The 17,045-nt window shown below is 37.5% G+C and overlaps 1 protein-coding gene across 1 annotated transcript in view; it reads right to left on the bottom strand.

Moving 5' to 3' along the window:
* LOC111584963 (uncharacterized) overlaps window positions 1–1,837 on the bottom strand; it is an 89,349-nt gene extending 87,512 nt beyond the window's left edge. The window contains exon 1 of the mRNA XM_023294327.3: window positions 1,046–1,837. Within this exon, the coding sequence (XP_023150095.2) occupies window positions 1,046–1,156 (111 nt within the window). The 5' untranslated portion in view covers window positions 1,157–1,837. The remainder of the gene's footprint in view (window positions 1–1,045) is intronic.
* Window positions 1,838–17,045: the final 15,208 nt, after the last annotated feature.

Genomic DNA, 17,045 nt, shown 5'->3' with positions numbered 1-17,045 from the left:
AATTATTTTGATGGGATGGTTTGACATAATGTCATTCTTTGTAATTTAACCTCATTTTTGTGCATTATTTGTTTTAAAACTCAATTTAGGTCCATGCAACTTCATGAAATCGTCTTGAAAACTACATTTTTCTTCACTTTGAGTTCAGGAATTCAAGTCTGCTCCTATATTTTGACATAAATGGACATTTGCAAGACCAAAAATTAGAAAAGCCTTTAATTAGAGATTGCAATCAGTGTTGTTTGTTGGTTGAAGTTGTTAAAATTGCTGCAAAACTGTTGGTTTAATTGATTTTAAAAGTGTAGAAGCCCCAAATAAACCCAGAAAAAGTCATGATTTCACAGCTTCTGCCTGATTCAAGAAGAAAAAGAAATTACTGATTTAGTGACTAATAACTGCATTTTTCTCTAAGTTTCCTCCTTTATCTTAGCATGAATGGACACTTGCAAGACTGCAAGTTAAAAATACCCTTGATTATAGACTATAAATTTAAAAATGTAAATATATTAAATGCAATTGATGCAAACTGTTGGTTTAATTGATTTTTAGAGTTTAAAAGATCAAAAATAATCCAGAAAAAGTAATGATTTAACGGCTTCTGTCAGGTGCAAGAAAATAAAGCGAAGAAAGTAACCTAATTTACTGATTTAGATAAAATATTTAAGTTGCAAACATTATTTTAATGGGTTGATTTGACAAAAATAATATATATACTCAGTTTAGGCCCATGCAACTTCATGAAAGTGACCTGATAACTGCATTTTTCTACGAGTTTTCTTCTTTATCTTAACACAAATGGACATGACAAGACTGCAAGTTAAAAGTACCTTTGGTAGTAGACTGTAAATGTAGTTTATTAACTGCAGTTGATGCAAACTGTTGTTAGAATTGATTTTTAGAGTTTAGAAGCTCCAAATATGCCCAGAAAAGCCTGAATTTCACAGCTCCGACTCTCTGCAAACAGTCCGACTCGACTCCCACAGTCTGACCGTCAAACATCCAGGATAAAAGCTCAAGGGTTTGTGTTTTTTCTCGGTGTTCCTACCGTGTTCCTCTGGCCGCCGGCTCCTATTGGTCCTCTGAAAACCCCCTTGATGCTCCTCAGCTGTCCGTCACGCAGGTGGGTGGAACTGATGACTATGTAGTAGCACGCCATCAGAGTTTCTGCCTAGAAAAAGTCCTGAAAGCTGCTTGTCGTGCTTCTTCTGCGGCTCCTCACCTCCTCATCTCCACGGCTTTAAACGAAGCTGCTCCTCATTTATTCCCTCTCTTCTCTAAGTTTCTCTAACTCCTGAATATTTCACCTCTCCGCTCCTCTTTTGTCTTCCCGCTAAATGTTTTTTTTATTCTCCTCCCGTTAAATATTTCCCTCTAAGTCCTCTCCAGATGTTTTGCTCCCATCTTTCATTCATCAGTTTGTCACTGAGTCTCTGCTGAAGCCTCTCATTGATCAGTCCAACAGCCTCTCTTCCTCCTCCTGCTTCCTTTCTTTTTTTGCCTCCTCTCTTTGTCTCTAAGTGGCAGGGAGGGATACTTTTTTCTCTTCTATCTCAGCAGCATCCTCTTCATCCTCCTCCCTGAACTGCTGCCTCCTTGTTAGTGAGGAGAAGCAGCATCAGCAGCAGCAGCAGCAGCAGAAGAAGAAGAAGTCCTGTGTGTTGGATGCTGCCTCTCTCTGCTCTGCATGTGTTCGTTCCTCCTCTCTCCGCTGATCTCTGGCTCTGTGGCCGGCAGAGTGCTTTCTCCTCAGTTACCCGCGGTTACCATCTGCCCTTTTAACACATGGAGTGCTGACGCTTGCTCTCTCTCTCCTCCTCCTCCTCCTCCCAGCCTCCCTCCATCCTTCCCTCCCTCTCCTCTCGCTGTCTTTCTTCTCTCTTTAATCATCTCCTTCTCTCCCTCCTTCGCTTCTTCTTCCTCCTCCAGCAGAAGGAGACAAGCTCCACCTACTGGCCAGCAGGAGAACAGAAAGCGGAGGAAGCAGCAGGAGGTTGTTCCACATTTCATGTAAATTCAAATTTAAACTAAACGATGCATTATTAAAGCTGGACCATGGAGCCGGAGGTGATCTGGTGTCCTGCTTTACAGCACTTCAGCTGCAGAGACCATAAAGACAATCAACCCTCTTTGAAAGCTGCTTTCAACATCAAATCATTCAACGTTTCTGATAAGAATTAGCCAAAAAAAGACTCTTTAATGCCAAAATGAAAGCTGATTTCTGCAAACTAATGTCAATTCTAAAAAATATATATAAAAATGTGACTGTAGAAGCATTTAACCCTCCTTTAAAGTCAAACTGAATCTCTTTAATTTGACTTTTTTGACAAGAATTTACGGAAAAAGACTCTTTAATGTCAAAATGAAAACATTTCCACAAATTAATGTCAGTTCTTTAAGAAAGTGTAAAATAAGACAATCGCCTACCGTTGGGGTAAAACTTTCTCTTTCATTTGGCTCATGATATACAGAAATAAAGACTCTTTCATGTCAAAGTGAAAGCATGTTTCTACAAATTAATGAATGTTAAATGAGTCAAAAACAATTTAGAGTGCACGCAGATTTTATAGAAATAGGTCAAACTAAAAGGCAAAAGGTGAGACAAGCATAAACATGTTCAAGATGAAATGTACAATAAAATTGAAACAAAGAGAATAAAATCAAGTGAACAAAAGTGCAGACAGGGTTAATAAATGTAAATAAACTTTATAATAAAACTGATAAAAGCAGTCCAGAAAAGAACTGTTGTTTAAAAATGCCCAAATTTGGGGCGAATCTCAGACTAACAAACTGTAAATAATTAAATTCTACAGTGGATATAAAAAAAACATGACCCTTTAATTGTTTTCAATAATGAGTCACGGTTGATATTGACACAAATTTCCATTAAAGAAAGACTCTTTTGTGTCGAACGCAAACAGACAAGCGCCACCTACTGGTGGGCAGAAACGCATCGACAGAAGAACCTTCTTCCAGGTGACTTCAGAGTCTCCACGTCTTCGGTTGAACTCTAGTTCAGACTTAATTTGAGCTTTTTCTAACAGAGTCTTTCTTGAGTACATTATTAGACATTAGTCTTTGTCATGGTGCCCGTTGGAAGCTAAATTCCCACAATACTCTCTGCTTCAACATGAACTGTAGTCTGAGTGATGCCTCCTCTGGTCTCCACAGTATTAAACAGGAAGAGGCTCCACCTGGTGGAACAATCAGGTACTACAGCTGATCTATGATACATTTACTGACATCATGTAAAGAATGGGGGCTGCACAGTGGCGTAGTGGTTAGCACTTTCGCCTTGCAGCAAGAAGGTCCCTGGTTCGCGTCCCGGCTTTCCCGGGATCTTTCTGCATGGAGTTTGCATGTTCTCCCTGTGCATGCGTGGGTTCTCTCCGGGTACTCCGGCTTCCTCCCACAGTCCAAAAATATACTGAGGTTAATTGATCATTCTAAATTGCCCGTAGGTGTGAATGTGAGAGTGATTGTTTGTCTTTGTATGTGGCCCTGCGACAGACTGGCGACCTGTCTAGGGTGTCCCCTGCCTTCACTCGAGTCAGCTGGGATAGGCTCCAGCCCCCCCCCCGCGACCCTAGTGAGGATTAAGCGGTGTATAGATAATGGATGGATGGATGGATGTAAAGAATGGAGGTTTTCTGTTGTTCCATTTCAGCCAACCACATCTAATCTACAATACTTCAAGTGTGTATTTTCAGGGAAAATGGAATAGGATTGGCAAACACTTCATATTAAATAAAATGTCTAACATTCAATAGATATCACTATTAGCTACAGATATTTAAAGTAAGATACTGAACCTACTTGAACACCGATTAGAAAAAAAGGGCTAAAATGATGCCATTTATCAGCCAGACTCACAAAAAATGGTTCAGTTCGAAATCCAGGAGCAGACAATCCAAAGGCAAAGTGCTCGTCCAATCAGGTGCAGCTATTGTTTGTGTGGTTGCTGAAGGGTGGAGCCTGTTCTGGTTGAAGAGCACCTTTCAATCATCTGTCATGATAGCATTGTGGGGATTTAGCTAGCAACGGGCACCATCGCAAAGACTTTAGTGGTGCTTAATAACTTCCAAAAAGAGCTGGGGCAGTATTTCTATATTCACTTGTATAATACTGTAAGAGAAGACAGGCAGATCCATGTTAGTAAGTAGAGATCATTATAAGGATTAAGCTAATGACAAAGTGTTCTGTGACAATGACCTAAGGAAAGTATCCGTGAAAAAATCAATTTAATTTGTGTTCCTGCATCCTAGTGGCTTCTGAAGCAGCTGTTTTATGGCCAGCTCGAAACAACAACATTAGCACAGGATAAATGGAAAGTGTGTGGGAATTTGCATTTAAACCCAATTAGTTGTTGATTGAAAATGGTGAAAATTTTCAGAATATTATTCCGTTTTATGGCAAATGAGTTACAGCAAAGATAAACAAAGGATTGGGCTTTGATTTGTATTGATACCTATCAGGTAAAAAATGCATTAATCAGTCCAATGATGCCACTCTGTTGTTATTTGTTCTAAACTTTAGCCGGTAGATCCATGTTGGCTAGCAGAGAGCATTGTGGTGATTAAGCTAATCAAGGGGCACCATGACAATGTCTACTGTTACACTTAATGACATGAGGCCAGCATGCCTAAATGAAACCATTTATCAGGCCAGAAACTTTAGAAACAGAAAGAATCATCAAAAGTTCAGAACTTTCCGACTGTCACTGAACTTGTTATGTGGAGTTCCACTGGCTTAAAAGTATGATGTTTCACCAAAATGACTTTACTCAACACATCTCATTCAATATTTCACCAGAACAAACTGTTTTCTGACTCTATAAAAACAGAAAATTAATCGTAAAGCCATTAGTGACTCAACAGCGACAAACTTTCAGACGACAAAAACTCCAGGTCTTCTCAGTTGAGCTGCAGGCAGTGTGTAGACATGCAATTAAAAAGTAGTAAAGGTATTAAAATATCTTTCCCCAGTGTTGGTAACAGTCTTTTTCTTCCATTTTTGTAAAGAGATTAATTAAGAAGGCTGGAACCAGATTAGAGCAAATGAGCAGCAGATCTGAGGGGAATAAAGGAAGAGATTTAAAGCAACACCTAAAAACAAATTGGAGAAGCTCCCAATCAGCTCTCTGCAGAGGCCAGTGGAGGGGAGATACTGAGTCTCAGCTTGGTGCCAGAAAGAAGAAGCTGTTCAGGCAGGCGAGACAGAGCTGAGTCACAGCGAGACCCACAAAAATCACAAAAACACAAGCATATAAAGCCGATTCCACATCCCAAAAAACAAGAGCTTCCAAAACATGTCTGCTTTTTTAGCTTTGCTGCTAAAATGAGTCGCTGTCTAATTTCTAATAATAATAATTAATTGGGAGAATCCGCTGCAGATCCATGAGACCTGTAAGATGTCTCCATGCTGGTTTCTGTATTTATTTTGCCTTTAATCTACATGTAAACTTGTGTTTCATATTCATTTAAAGAGGGAAAAGTAAACACATTTCCCTATGAAACAGAATAGGAAATGGAATTGCCTCGTTTTAATTTTACACTGCAAATATATTCAGTACATTACCTTTATTTCGATTATTTAATCATCCCTTTTAGAGCTCAAATATTTCTCCTATAAATCCCACTTTTAATTCAATAACTCCAGTCACACTTTAGTCAATGTGTTTTCTTCTGCAAATGTTTATTCAGCGCCCTCGCTAATAATCAAAGCAATCGTGATTTTATCCATAAGCAAATTAAACTTTCATGTATAGCAGCGTTTGAAATCTAAAAGACCTACAGTGCATCTTAATGGTGTGATTCCGAGCATTGAGGACCATTCCTTATTTCCAAGTTCTTCACTTTTCTCACTTTAACATTCCCCGAGGGGAAAACAACTCATGAAAAGTAATACAGATGAATTATGGATTTGTGCCTTGTATAGAATTAATTAAAGCACCTCGTGTGCTCATCTCGGTTTAATAAAAAACTTTGGCGTATAGACTGCTCAAAATTCAGCCCTAATGATGACAAAAACAAGCAAAATAAAACACGTTGTTTGATGGAAATTTTGACCTTTTTACTGTGTAAATGAGGAGCGAAGTAAGTTCTCACATCCGAGCAGCAGAAAGAGCTGTTTGTCACTGATCCACCACCTTTATGGTTCGGTTTTGGTTGTTGTTTGGTTCAGTTTAACGGAAGATGTGGACAAAAGTGAGATATTTACATCCTCTTTTAGCATCTCCTGATAGCAACAGCAGAGAGTTTGTTTATTTGAATGTAGGAACGTCCTGATCTGATCTCAAAGATTGGATCGAAGCTGCTCAAAGCATTTTCACCGGATCAATATCAGCTGTAACCTAAACCTGATCCTTTGTACATCCGCCAACACACGGGTGTCGTAAAGGGAGAGCTTAAATTACAACGGGATGTTAGAGAGGCAAATAATTCTTGTAACTGACGGCATTATCAATCAATAATTAATTAACTGATAACACAAATTGAGCAAAGTAGACATTTGTCTTGTGCTGATGTTGATGTTTTAGTCAATAAAGACATGACAGGGACCACATATGCAAATCCTAGTTGATCCCAGCTCTTCTTAAACTCATGGGCTCTAACTGGAGGTCATTAAGCGTTACAGAAGTCTTTGTCATGGTTCCTGTTGCTAGCTAACATTTAAACTAACTGTTGTACTGTTGTTGACCTAAAATAAAGACAAAATTAGCAACTGTATGGCTTATTGCTTAACTGAAGACACACATTTCGATAAACAATGTAGTGTTTCAAAACGAGCCGACGTGTTGGGTCGTTTTGAAACGAAGTTTGGGAATCCAGTTAGTTTGGAAATCAAAGGGCAGACAGTCCACAGGAAACACAATGGTCCAACTGGGTGCAGCTGTAGTTTGCATGGTTGGAGCCTATGTTGGATTTCCACCGAAGAGCACCTGTCAATCATCTATCATGATGGCATTGCAAGGATTAGGCTAGCAATGGGCACCATGACAAAGACTTTAGTGGTGCTTAATGACTTCCAACCACAGTTTATTTAATACAAGTTGGGATCAATTAGGACAGTATTTCTATAGCCCACTAGTTAATACTGTAAGAGAAAGCAGGTAGATCCATGTTGATAAGCAGAGCATTGTGGGGATTAAGCTAGCTTAGGGGTACAATGACAAAGACTTTAGTGGTGCTTAATGACTTCCAACCAAAGCCTGTGTGTTTAATACAAGGTGGAATCAACCTGGAAAATATTTCTATATACTACTGTTTAATACTGTAACAGGAGACAGGTAGATCCATGTTAGCAAGCAGAGAGCATTGTGGGGATTAAGCTAGTCAAGGGGCACCATGACAAAGACTTTAGTGGTGCTTAATGACTTCCGATCAGAGTTCATGTTTTTTAGAAAAAGCTAATAACTACGATACCATTTCTATAGCCCACTGTTCAATACTGTAGGAGGAGGCAGGCAGGCAGTTTCATGTTGGGAAGCAGAAATCATCATGGGATTAAGCTAGTTCAGGGGCACCATGACAAAGTCTTCTGTGACACTTAATGACCCAAGGAAAGTGTATTTGAAAAATAAAACTACAATCAATTTAAATTGTGGTCCTGCATCCTAGTGGCTTATGGCTTATGAAACAGCTGTTTTTTATGGCCTAAATACTGTGTTTGTAGTTTGAAACAACATTAGCACAGGATAAATGTAAAACACGTGAAATTTGCATTCAAACTCAATTAGTTGTTGACTGAAAATGGGGAAAGTTTTCGAAAAATTATTAAAATTTACAGCAACTGAGTCATAGCAGACATAAACAAAGGATTGGGCTTTGGTTTGTCTTGATACCTATCAGGTAAAAATTGCATTAATCAGTCCCATGCTGCCACTCTGTTGTTATTTGTTCAAAACATTGTTCTGTTTGTTCTGTTAAAGGCTATAATTAAATCGGTGTTTTGTCTCTGAAGTGTGCAGCTGTCTATCAGTTCTTTTGTGGATTTTAAATATAAGGATATTTGTGAAACTCTCAGAGGAATAATTTCAGCGTCAGCCCAGTGTAAAGAGGAAACATGGACGTTATACTAAGACTGGATGAATGTCCTCACGTCCTACATATTATCAATTACCCATCTGCTGCACACGTACGGCTGCTCTTACCTTTTCACCATTTGTGGCTGAAATAAGTTTGTATGTGGGTGTATTTTGGTTCAGATTGTTTAATGTTCATGTGTCTCCTGGTGATTGCACATCCCAGCTGGACCTCATTAAGTGAAAGTGCACCTAACGACCTTTTGAGGAAACGACAACCTGCAGCGCTTCACTGCACAAACTCTGCTGCGGTATAAACAAATCTGCAACTTTCTGTTAAGGCATGTGACCATTAGCTGTGGATTTATCAGTTCGTATTCATCACGTGAGTTTTTTTTAATCCATTATTGATGATTAATGCAGCAGGTGTGACTGAAACTATGCTGTTCTCTTCTTAAATCCTCATGAGGAACAGAAGTGAAGCCCAGCGCTGAGGTTTCCTGCTTTTTCTTTGCATCCCGGTTAGTTTTCATTCAGTAAGAAACAAAACAAATCCTTTCTCATTGAATGACTCTGAATTACTACATTTGCATCGGCGCTGCCTTGTAGAAGGATTTTCCTCAGCAGGAAATTGTCGAGACCCCCCAGAGTCTCTCTCTGGTTTAGTGACTGAATATTGTAGTTGGGCTTTGAGAAAATAAAGTACACAGTAAGAGGCTTATCTGATAAATTTCCTTCTACTTTAGGTCCCATGATCCAATTCTGCAATAAGCTTAAACCCTCCCATCGGCTCCACTAGATTAATTTTACACAAATACGAATCTGAAACAAAGTTTTTTTCTCCATGCTCAATTCTTCTTGTGGTTTATTCATTTCTTTGTACCATACGTACACATCAGCTGGTGTTTGTCTGAATTTGTATGTTTATGTGTTCCCCTTGTAACCCATTATGTTTTATGTGAGTATTAATGTTGTTTTTTCAGTACAGCAGCAAAGATAATGGGGGTTTGCTGGTGGGTTATAAGTCCTGTTTGGGGGAAGGAGAGGTAATAAGGTAATCATTAAAATATGAGATGTAATAATATTGGATTAATGCAAGCCTGGTTTGTTTAATAATATATCAAATACACACCCACAGGAAAAAATTAGCTCATGCTAATGTGGGGGCAATTCATTTTTACTGTCTGGAAGAAGGTAAAATAAAAAAGGAAGGAGGAGCAACTTGTTCTTATTAGCAAAGTGTCACATTCTGTTGCTTTGTCGAAGCTCACAAGGTGTCATTTGACATCGCTGAAACCTGCGTCAGTATTCGGCGCTGATATTTGAGGTGTTGGAGTCGATGTAAGCCTCAGGACTTTCACCCAGAAACCTGCAGTCTAGAGGAAGCAATGCTGCAGAGTTACATGATCGTTATTTAAGTGAAAACTTTAATACTTACAGATGAGTTTTTAGGAGTTAAATCAACCGTTGTCTTTACCTGAATTATCTGTATCGGCTGAATCTGTTTGATTCTGTTGTCTTTAATCAAATCTTTATCATCTGATGTTTGACCAAGTTACGTGTTCTTGTTGGAAAAACATACACTACCGTTCAAAGTTTGGAGTTACCCAGACAATTCCATGTTTTCCATGAAAACTCCCACTTTTCTTCATGTGCTAACATAACTACACAAGGGTTTTCTAATCATCAATGAGCCTTTCAACACCATTAGCTAACACAATGTAGCATTAGAACACAGGAGTGATGGTTGCTGGAAATGTTCCTCTGTACCCCTATGGAGATATTCCATTAAAAATCAGCCGTTTCCAGCTAGAATAGTCGTTTATCACATTAACAATGTCTACACTAGATTTATTACTCATTTAATGCTATCTTCATTGGAAAAAACTGCTTTGAAAAATCTGGACATTTCTAAGTGACCCCAAACTTTTGAGCAATAGTGTATATTTAATCATCTATGACCTTCCTCATTGTCTGTTTGCTGCAGAGTACAGCATCATTATTGTTCTGACTCACTGTTTAAGTTAAAGCACAAGAACTACTTATTTAGAGTTCAGAAAAGACCATAATTTGAGTTAAAATTTTCACAACAGGAGCGACACCAGACACAAACATTTGGGCACAGACTCATAGCATCTATTTCTAAAATTTACTGTTTTTCTGTTGGTCTGTCGAACTATCTGATATGCAAACAGGGAGATTAGAACATTTTTCAGCATTTCATTCTAGTGCTCAGTATTCAATTTTTGTAGTATGTCCAAGGTTTTCTGTTTCCTACCTACGCTCACTCTTGTTTTTCTAACCACGACTAAGGACGTTCTATTATTGGAACCATGATGATATATGTCCCCCAAACTTCGCAACAGAGTTGTTTGGACTAAAAAACATTTCCTAACCAAGCTATTTTTGTGCCTGAATCCAAAAAGAATATGTTCACCGAAGGATTTATTTTTCGGTTGTGGTTTGCAACCATTTTGTAAACACAGACAAAACATTTTACTAGCTGAACAGAAAATTAATCACCATATTTCTTAAAAGCAACATGTGTAAGAGTGTAAAACAGTTTACGTGTATTAATGTTTTTATTATAACAAAACTAATCTTCCACAACTATTTTGCCAATACTATTGCCAATATTGTTTGATACTGTAGAGACCAGAGGAGGCGTCACTCAGACTACAGGTCACATTGGCAAGAAGAGAGCATTGTGGGAGTTTAGCTAGTAAAGAGACACTGTGACAAAGATTTCTGTGATGGTTAATGACCTCTGACCAGACATCATGTGTTTAGGTTAAACTAGGACAGATTAAAATAATGTTCCTTTATTCTATCGGTATATATAATAGAGATGCTTTTGTTGCCTGATTGAGTGTCTGTTGACTAAAACGTTACTCTCAGTACAGAACAAATATCAGCTGTGCATGACGTTTATCCTCCTTTGCAGCCAAAGGAAGTTGACAGTATCATGTTGGTAATCAGAAAGTATTGTGCGGGTTTAGCTAGTAAAAGGACACCATGACAAAGCTTCCTGAGATGCTTAATGACCTCCAGCCAGCGCTCATGAGCTTAAGACAAACTTGGATTGACTACATTATTGTTCCTATGTTCTATATTGGTAAACAGTGAGCATTGGAAGTTAGTAAAGGGGCACCATGACAAAGTTTTTAGTAATGCTTAATGACCTCTGACTAGCATGCATAAATTAAATGAAGCCAGGATCTACTAGGACAGTGTGTTTATATCACAGTGACATATATCAGCACAGGATAATACTTCAGTGTGTTCAATTTGTAATATAAAATAATCATTATCGAATAATGATGTCATTATTTATTGTCAGCAGACGTATACAAAGGATTTACTTCAGGTTTGTTGAAAATCTGTTAAAAATGCATCTTAGCTGAGGCGTCCCTGCAAATAACTGTTTTATTCACATACAGTCTGTGAGCAGAAATTAAAGTGACTATTGTTTTTCTCCTGTCAGCCTCTTTCACAGTTTAAAATGTCACTCGTAGACAGGAAATAATAGATTGATGCTGTGGCAGAAGAAGGATGGAGGCTCTGACATACTTAGAGAAACAGCTAAATCGTGAAGAGTAAACTAAACACTCCACATAATTAAACATACTCAACATTTACATATGTGATTTACATGTGTACTCCCCGAAATGCAGATGGCACGCATGCAGAGCGGCTTATATGCATTTATTACAATAAGTAATCATATTTTATTATGATTTCCTGCACAGCTGAGTTTGTGTTGAATATGTGCGATGCTTTTTGCCCACTTCATGATATCTAATGAAAGCCAGCGGGCCAGATAACATTGTACCGCTTCGGGGTAAATTATTCCTGTATGTGAGCTCGCTCTGGATGTCTGTTAATATTCTCATTGTGAGGCCTGCACAGACCGAGATGGTGGTTGGACCCGGAGAGACCCTGCAGATGGGACAGCTTGTGCCATACTGTGGGCCGTCACATCCAGACGGTAAAATGTCACAAAAATGTCAAGGGAAACCCAGTTGGCTTCATAGCAGATACTCCTCAGTGATACACCATTGAACAACACCAAAGAAAAGGCCAAACTGCCCTATACACTCAAGTGCTGTCACAGACTGCATGTTGGCCACTGCTGTTGGTCACACTGGTTCAATATTTTTACTGGCCTGTTCTTTCTTTTCAAGTGGAGACTATAAAAAGCAGAATCGCGCATTTGTGTGCATTTATTGGGAACAACAAAGCCGCGGGATCCAAATACTCAGTCAGCGACACCGACAAACGCTCGCTATGCAATCAGTCCACGGCTTTAAAGGGGTGTTAAATAATCTATGACCTTTATAGGACCGGCAGGAATTGCAACCAATTTGGCAGAACTTATCTGCTCCTCCAAGTCTCTGGCAGCGAACCAACCTCCACCCCTCCCGTTCGCCGGAGCGACGGCAGCCGGCGACCGACACAAACTACAAAGCTGCAAATTCAAAAAGGGGACAAATGTGTGCTCTAATGAGGGCGAGAATCCAGCACACGTCTCTTTAATACAAAATACTGGAATATTAATAATAATGCCAGCGTGGCGTGACCTTGTTTAGCAGCTAACAAGCCTGTCCTAAATCCATACAGTTCCTAAAAAATGCTGATAAAAGTAGAGGCTAATCACCACAGTGTGCTGTTTTAGCATTTAGTAAACAACAGAAGTGAGTCTGGAAAATGAGTTAGATGTCAAATGATTCAACATTTTCTCACCTCAGACTAACTGCTGTAAATCTAACAGTTTAGATTGACTATGTTCATAATACACGCCCAATGGTAGGAACTACATGCAACAAAAAGCTCAGCACATCTTTAATAAATGAGATTTTTTTCCATTCTTCTTCTATCTACCTTTATTTTTACTGACAGATTCCATCCTCGTCAGCATTGAAAACTCTTTTTCTGCTGAGATGTTCTGCCGTTCTATTTTTTTCCGGCTGCTCTTTGCTGGAGGTGTTGTGTTGCTCTACCTTTCTCTTTGAAGTAGCTGTTCTATTAGACTCCAGTCAGACCACATTCCTGTCCAGGTCCTAGTTTCACTTTGTTCTTGTGTGATGTTGTTCTTTGGATGTTCTCCTGCTGAAATACTCCTCTTCTCCCAGCTTCTTGTCAGCCTGTATTCAGGTTTATCCTCAGACATTCATGTCGCATCGAGGAATGTCATCAACACCTTTTGCACTCACTGTCAGGACTATGCATCCACTGTGGTAGTCGTGGTCACGAAAAACCAAAAAATACCACAAACAGATGTAAAATAACAACAAAGAAACACAAAATGACCACAAAGACAGCCAAAAATACCTCCGTGCTTCACTGTCAGGACCATGCATCCACTGTGGTAGTCCTGGTCAGGTTCTCACCAGACATCTGGACTCCATCTGAGTCGAGAAAGTGCCGTATGACAAAAATAATGTGTTTTTTGATCATTAAAGCATGAAAACAAATTCTATTAGACTCCAAAAATTTGTTTATAAACCAGTAAGTGTGCAGAATATGGGCTCTTTAGGACAGGGGTGTTCAGTCTGCAGGCCGGTTTTGACCGACTTTGTAAAGTATAAAAATTCCAGAGCAGACCTGAACTGCAGATTGTAAATTAGTAAAACTATAAATTTAAAATCATCTCTAGACCATGACGAGTTGTTTTGATCATAAAGTAAAATACTAGATTGTTCATTGTCATTTTGTGTCTCATTTCTGTAATATTTTGTCTTGTTTGTGTTAATTGTCTTTTTTTTTTTTAATACTTTTGTTGTTTGTCTCATGTTTTTGTTGTTTCGTTTCTGGTTTTTGTCATTTTGTGTTTTGTTTTATTTGTTAATTTTGCAGTCTTTTGTGTCATTTGTGGTTTTTTTGTCTTGTTTTTGTCATTTGTCCATTTTTTTGTCACTTTGTAGCTTTTTGCCATTTTGTGTCTCATTTTTGTAATATTTTGACTTGTTTTTGTTCTTTTTTATCCTTTTTTTGTCTGACTGTTGTCGTTTGTCTCATGTTTTTGTTGTTTTGTTTCTGGTTTTTGTCTTTTGTGTTTTGCTTTATTTATTAATTTTAGAATCGTTTGTGTCATTTTGTGTTTTTTTTGTCACTTTGTAACTTGTCTAAATTTTTTTCTCTTGTTTTATGTCGTTTGTCTAAGTTTTTGTCATTTTGTTTCTCGTTTTTGTCATTTTTGTCTAATTTTTGTAATATTTTGTCTTGTTTTTGTTGTTTTTTGTCTTTTTTTTGTCTGACGTTTGTCATTTTGATCATACAGTAAAATCCTACCTCATTCAGTTCCAGATAGCTGTGACTAAATGCTTTGTCTTTGTAGAAACTCTGTGATCTGTAAGTTGTAATGTGGAAATGATAAACTGAGGCATAATGTTGCTGAAATTGAATTCATTTTTCTTCAGAATTTTCAGGTTGTTCCTGATGTTTTGTAAAAAGATAATTCTTTAATCCTCGTGTCGTCCTGCGGGTCAAAATTGACCCATTTTAGAGTTTAAAAATGTGGAAAAAAAAAATTCACAGTGAAACTTCTGATGTCCACATTTTCAACATTTTTGGGAAATCTTTGAAGATCTTTTTGTGGAAAAAAAATGTTTAAAATGTTTCTTAAGAACTTTCATATAAAAATCAACCAAAATCCAGTGAATTTCACTGGATTTTTGTGAATGTTTTTAAAGAAAATATTAGGGTTTTTTTTTTTTTTTTAGGATTTTTTTTGGAAGATTTTTACTCATTTTTTTGAAAATATTTACAAGAAATTTCTTTCCAAATTTGGGGGATTTTTTTTTAAAAAATAAAATGTTGAAGGGAAACTTTTAAGGAATTATTGGAGTTTTCTTCCTGAAGGTTTTGCAAATTTTCAGAAATTTGGGGGATTTTTTTACTGAATTTTGGGATTTTTTTCAGACAAGGAAACAATATTTTTTGGTGCCCATAAATGAAGACAACAGGAGGATTAAATATGAACATTTTCAGAATGGACTTTTTTTCCACTAAAGCAAAGGAAACATTAGGAGTTGTGGTTATTTATAGGTTATTATGCTGTGGTTTTACTGGACACTGGAGATCAAACTGGGCTGAATGTGGAACCTGGACTAAGATGAGTTTGATACTTCTGGTTTAGGATGTTTCAGTGCTTTGACATCCAAAACAGGAAGCTGTGATTCATCACTTTGTGCTTTATGGAAGCAAACATGATGCTAATTTGAGATTACTGTAACGCTGCAGATCACCTTCTATTTCTGTATCTTATTATTTGTGCATCTTGAGATTTTCTGCCTCGCTCTGAACAATAATCAATAATCAGTGGCTGAACAGCGAGCATCAGGCCTGCAGACTTTCCTCCAGCTCGGTGAGCGTCAGCAGCTCATCCCAGCGGTGTTTGTTGATTAGCATGTGAGCCAACTGGATTCCCCCTCATTATCCAAGCAGCTAATTACCAGCTAATTATTTCAAGGCAGCCGGCTTTAGCGCGTCAGCTCGGCAAAGTTGTGAAATTGATAGAGACGGCGGCGGTGAGGCTAATCAGCAGAATTGATGGCGTACCTGTTTGTAGGAATCAAGCTGCACCTCAGGAAAAAGTGCTGCGTCGGTTAATGAGCAGAGAATCTATACAGAGAGCAGAATAACTCGGGAAAGATCAAATCTGTCGGAAAAACACAGTTTTACAGTTAACAGCTGCATTTTAGAGGAATGATGCTGAAGTTTAGACGTTTAGAAATGGTAGAATGATCCACTTTCAAACAACATTTTAGCCTTACTCTGTGTAAGATGTGCTTTTTCTGACTTTTACTGTAAATAAATGAAGGTTTTTGCTGTTTTTTATGTTGTGGCGTCTGTAGAACAACAAATCTGCTGTGAAAGTACAAAATATGTACTTTTACTTTACAAGAATCCATCGTTTCATGACAAAATTTCAATTTTTCAGAGTAAAAATTATTAAAATACAGTTGAAGTTTAAAAAACTACAAAAATCAATTTACTTTAAAAAATAAGAAAATTTAAATTTACATTCAGTTTACCATCTTTTAAATATATTTCTGTTATTTTTTTAAATATTTAGTTTAAATTACTATTAGTTGCATATTTGTGATACATTACACATAGAAATCTGTACATTGACGTTCAGATTATATTATCGACTGACAGATTTTTGTTTTGTGTTTTGTGTTTTTTTGTGTCTATTTTTTTGTTTTTTGTCTAGTTTGCGTTGTTTTGTGTCTTATTTTTCCTTCATGTCCCCTTTATGTTGTTTCAGGTCTCCTTTGGACAGTTTTGCATCCTCTAGGCTTTTTTTTTGTGTAGTTTTGAGTCTCGTTTTTGTGATTTTGTGTCTAATTTGCATTGTTTTGTGTGTCATTTATGTTATTTTAGGTCTCTTTCGGATAGTTTTGTCTCATTTCTGACATTGTGTGTTGTTTTGTGTCATTTTGTGTTGTTCTGTGTCTCGTTTTGTGTTGTTTTTTTGTCTAGTTTGTGGTATTTTGTCTTATTTTTCCTTTATGTCCCCTTTATGTTGTCTCATGTCTCTTTTAGACACTTTTGCTTGTTTTGTGTCTCTCATTTTGCCTTATTTAGTATCGCATTTATGTCATTTTGTGTCCTCTGTGTTGTTTTGAGTGTTGTTTTTGTGATTTTGTATCTAATTTGTGTCTCATTTATGTTGTTTTATGTCTCTCTGGGACAGTTATGTTTCATTTCTGACATTTTGAGTCTCATTTTGTTGTTTTGTGCCATATATTATATATTGTGTCTCATTTGTGTTGTTTTCTGCCTGTTTTTTTGTCTTGTTTTGTGTCTAGTTTGTGGTATTTTGTGTGTTATTTTTCCTTTATGTCCCATTTATGTTGTTTCATGTCTCTTTTGGACAGTTTTGCCTTCTTTCAGTTTTGTGACTCTCTTTTGTGTTGATCTGAGTGTCGTTTTTGTAATTTTATGTCTGATTTGCATCGTTTTGTGTCTCATTTATGTCTTTTGGATAGTTTTGTCTTATTTCTGCATTTTATGTCTC

The sequence above is a fragment of the Amphiprion ocellaris genome, chromosome 16 (genome assembly GCF_022539595.1).
Source record: "Amphiprion ocellaris isolate individual 3 ecotype Okinawa chromosome 16, ASM2253959v1, whole genome shotgun sequence".
Taxonomy (NCBI): domain Eukaryota; kingdom Metazoa; phylum Chordata; class Actinopteri; family Pomacentridae; genus Amphiprion; species Amphiprion ocellaris.
The sequence above is the reverse complement of the archived record's forward strand: the minus strand, read 5'-3'. Positions and strand labels throughout refer to the sequence as shown.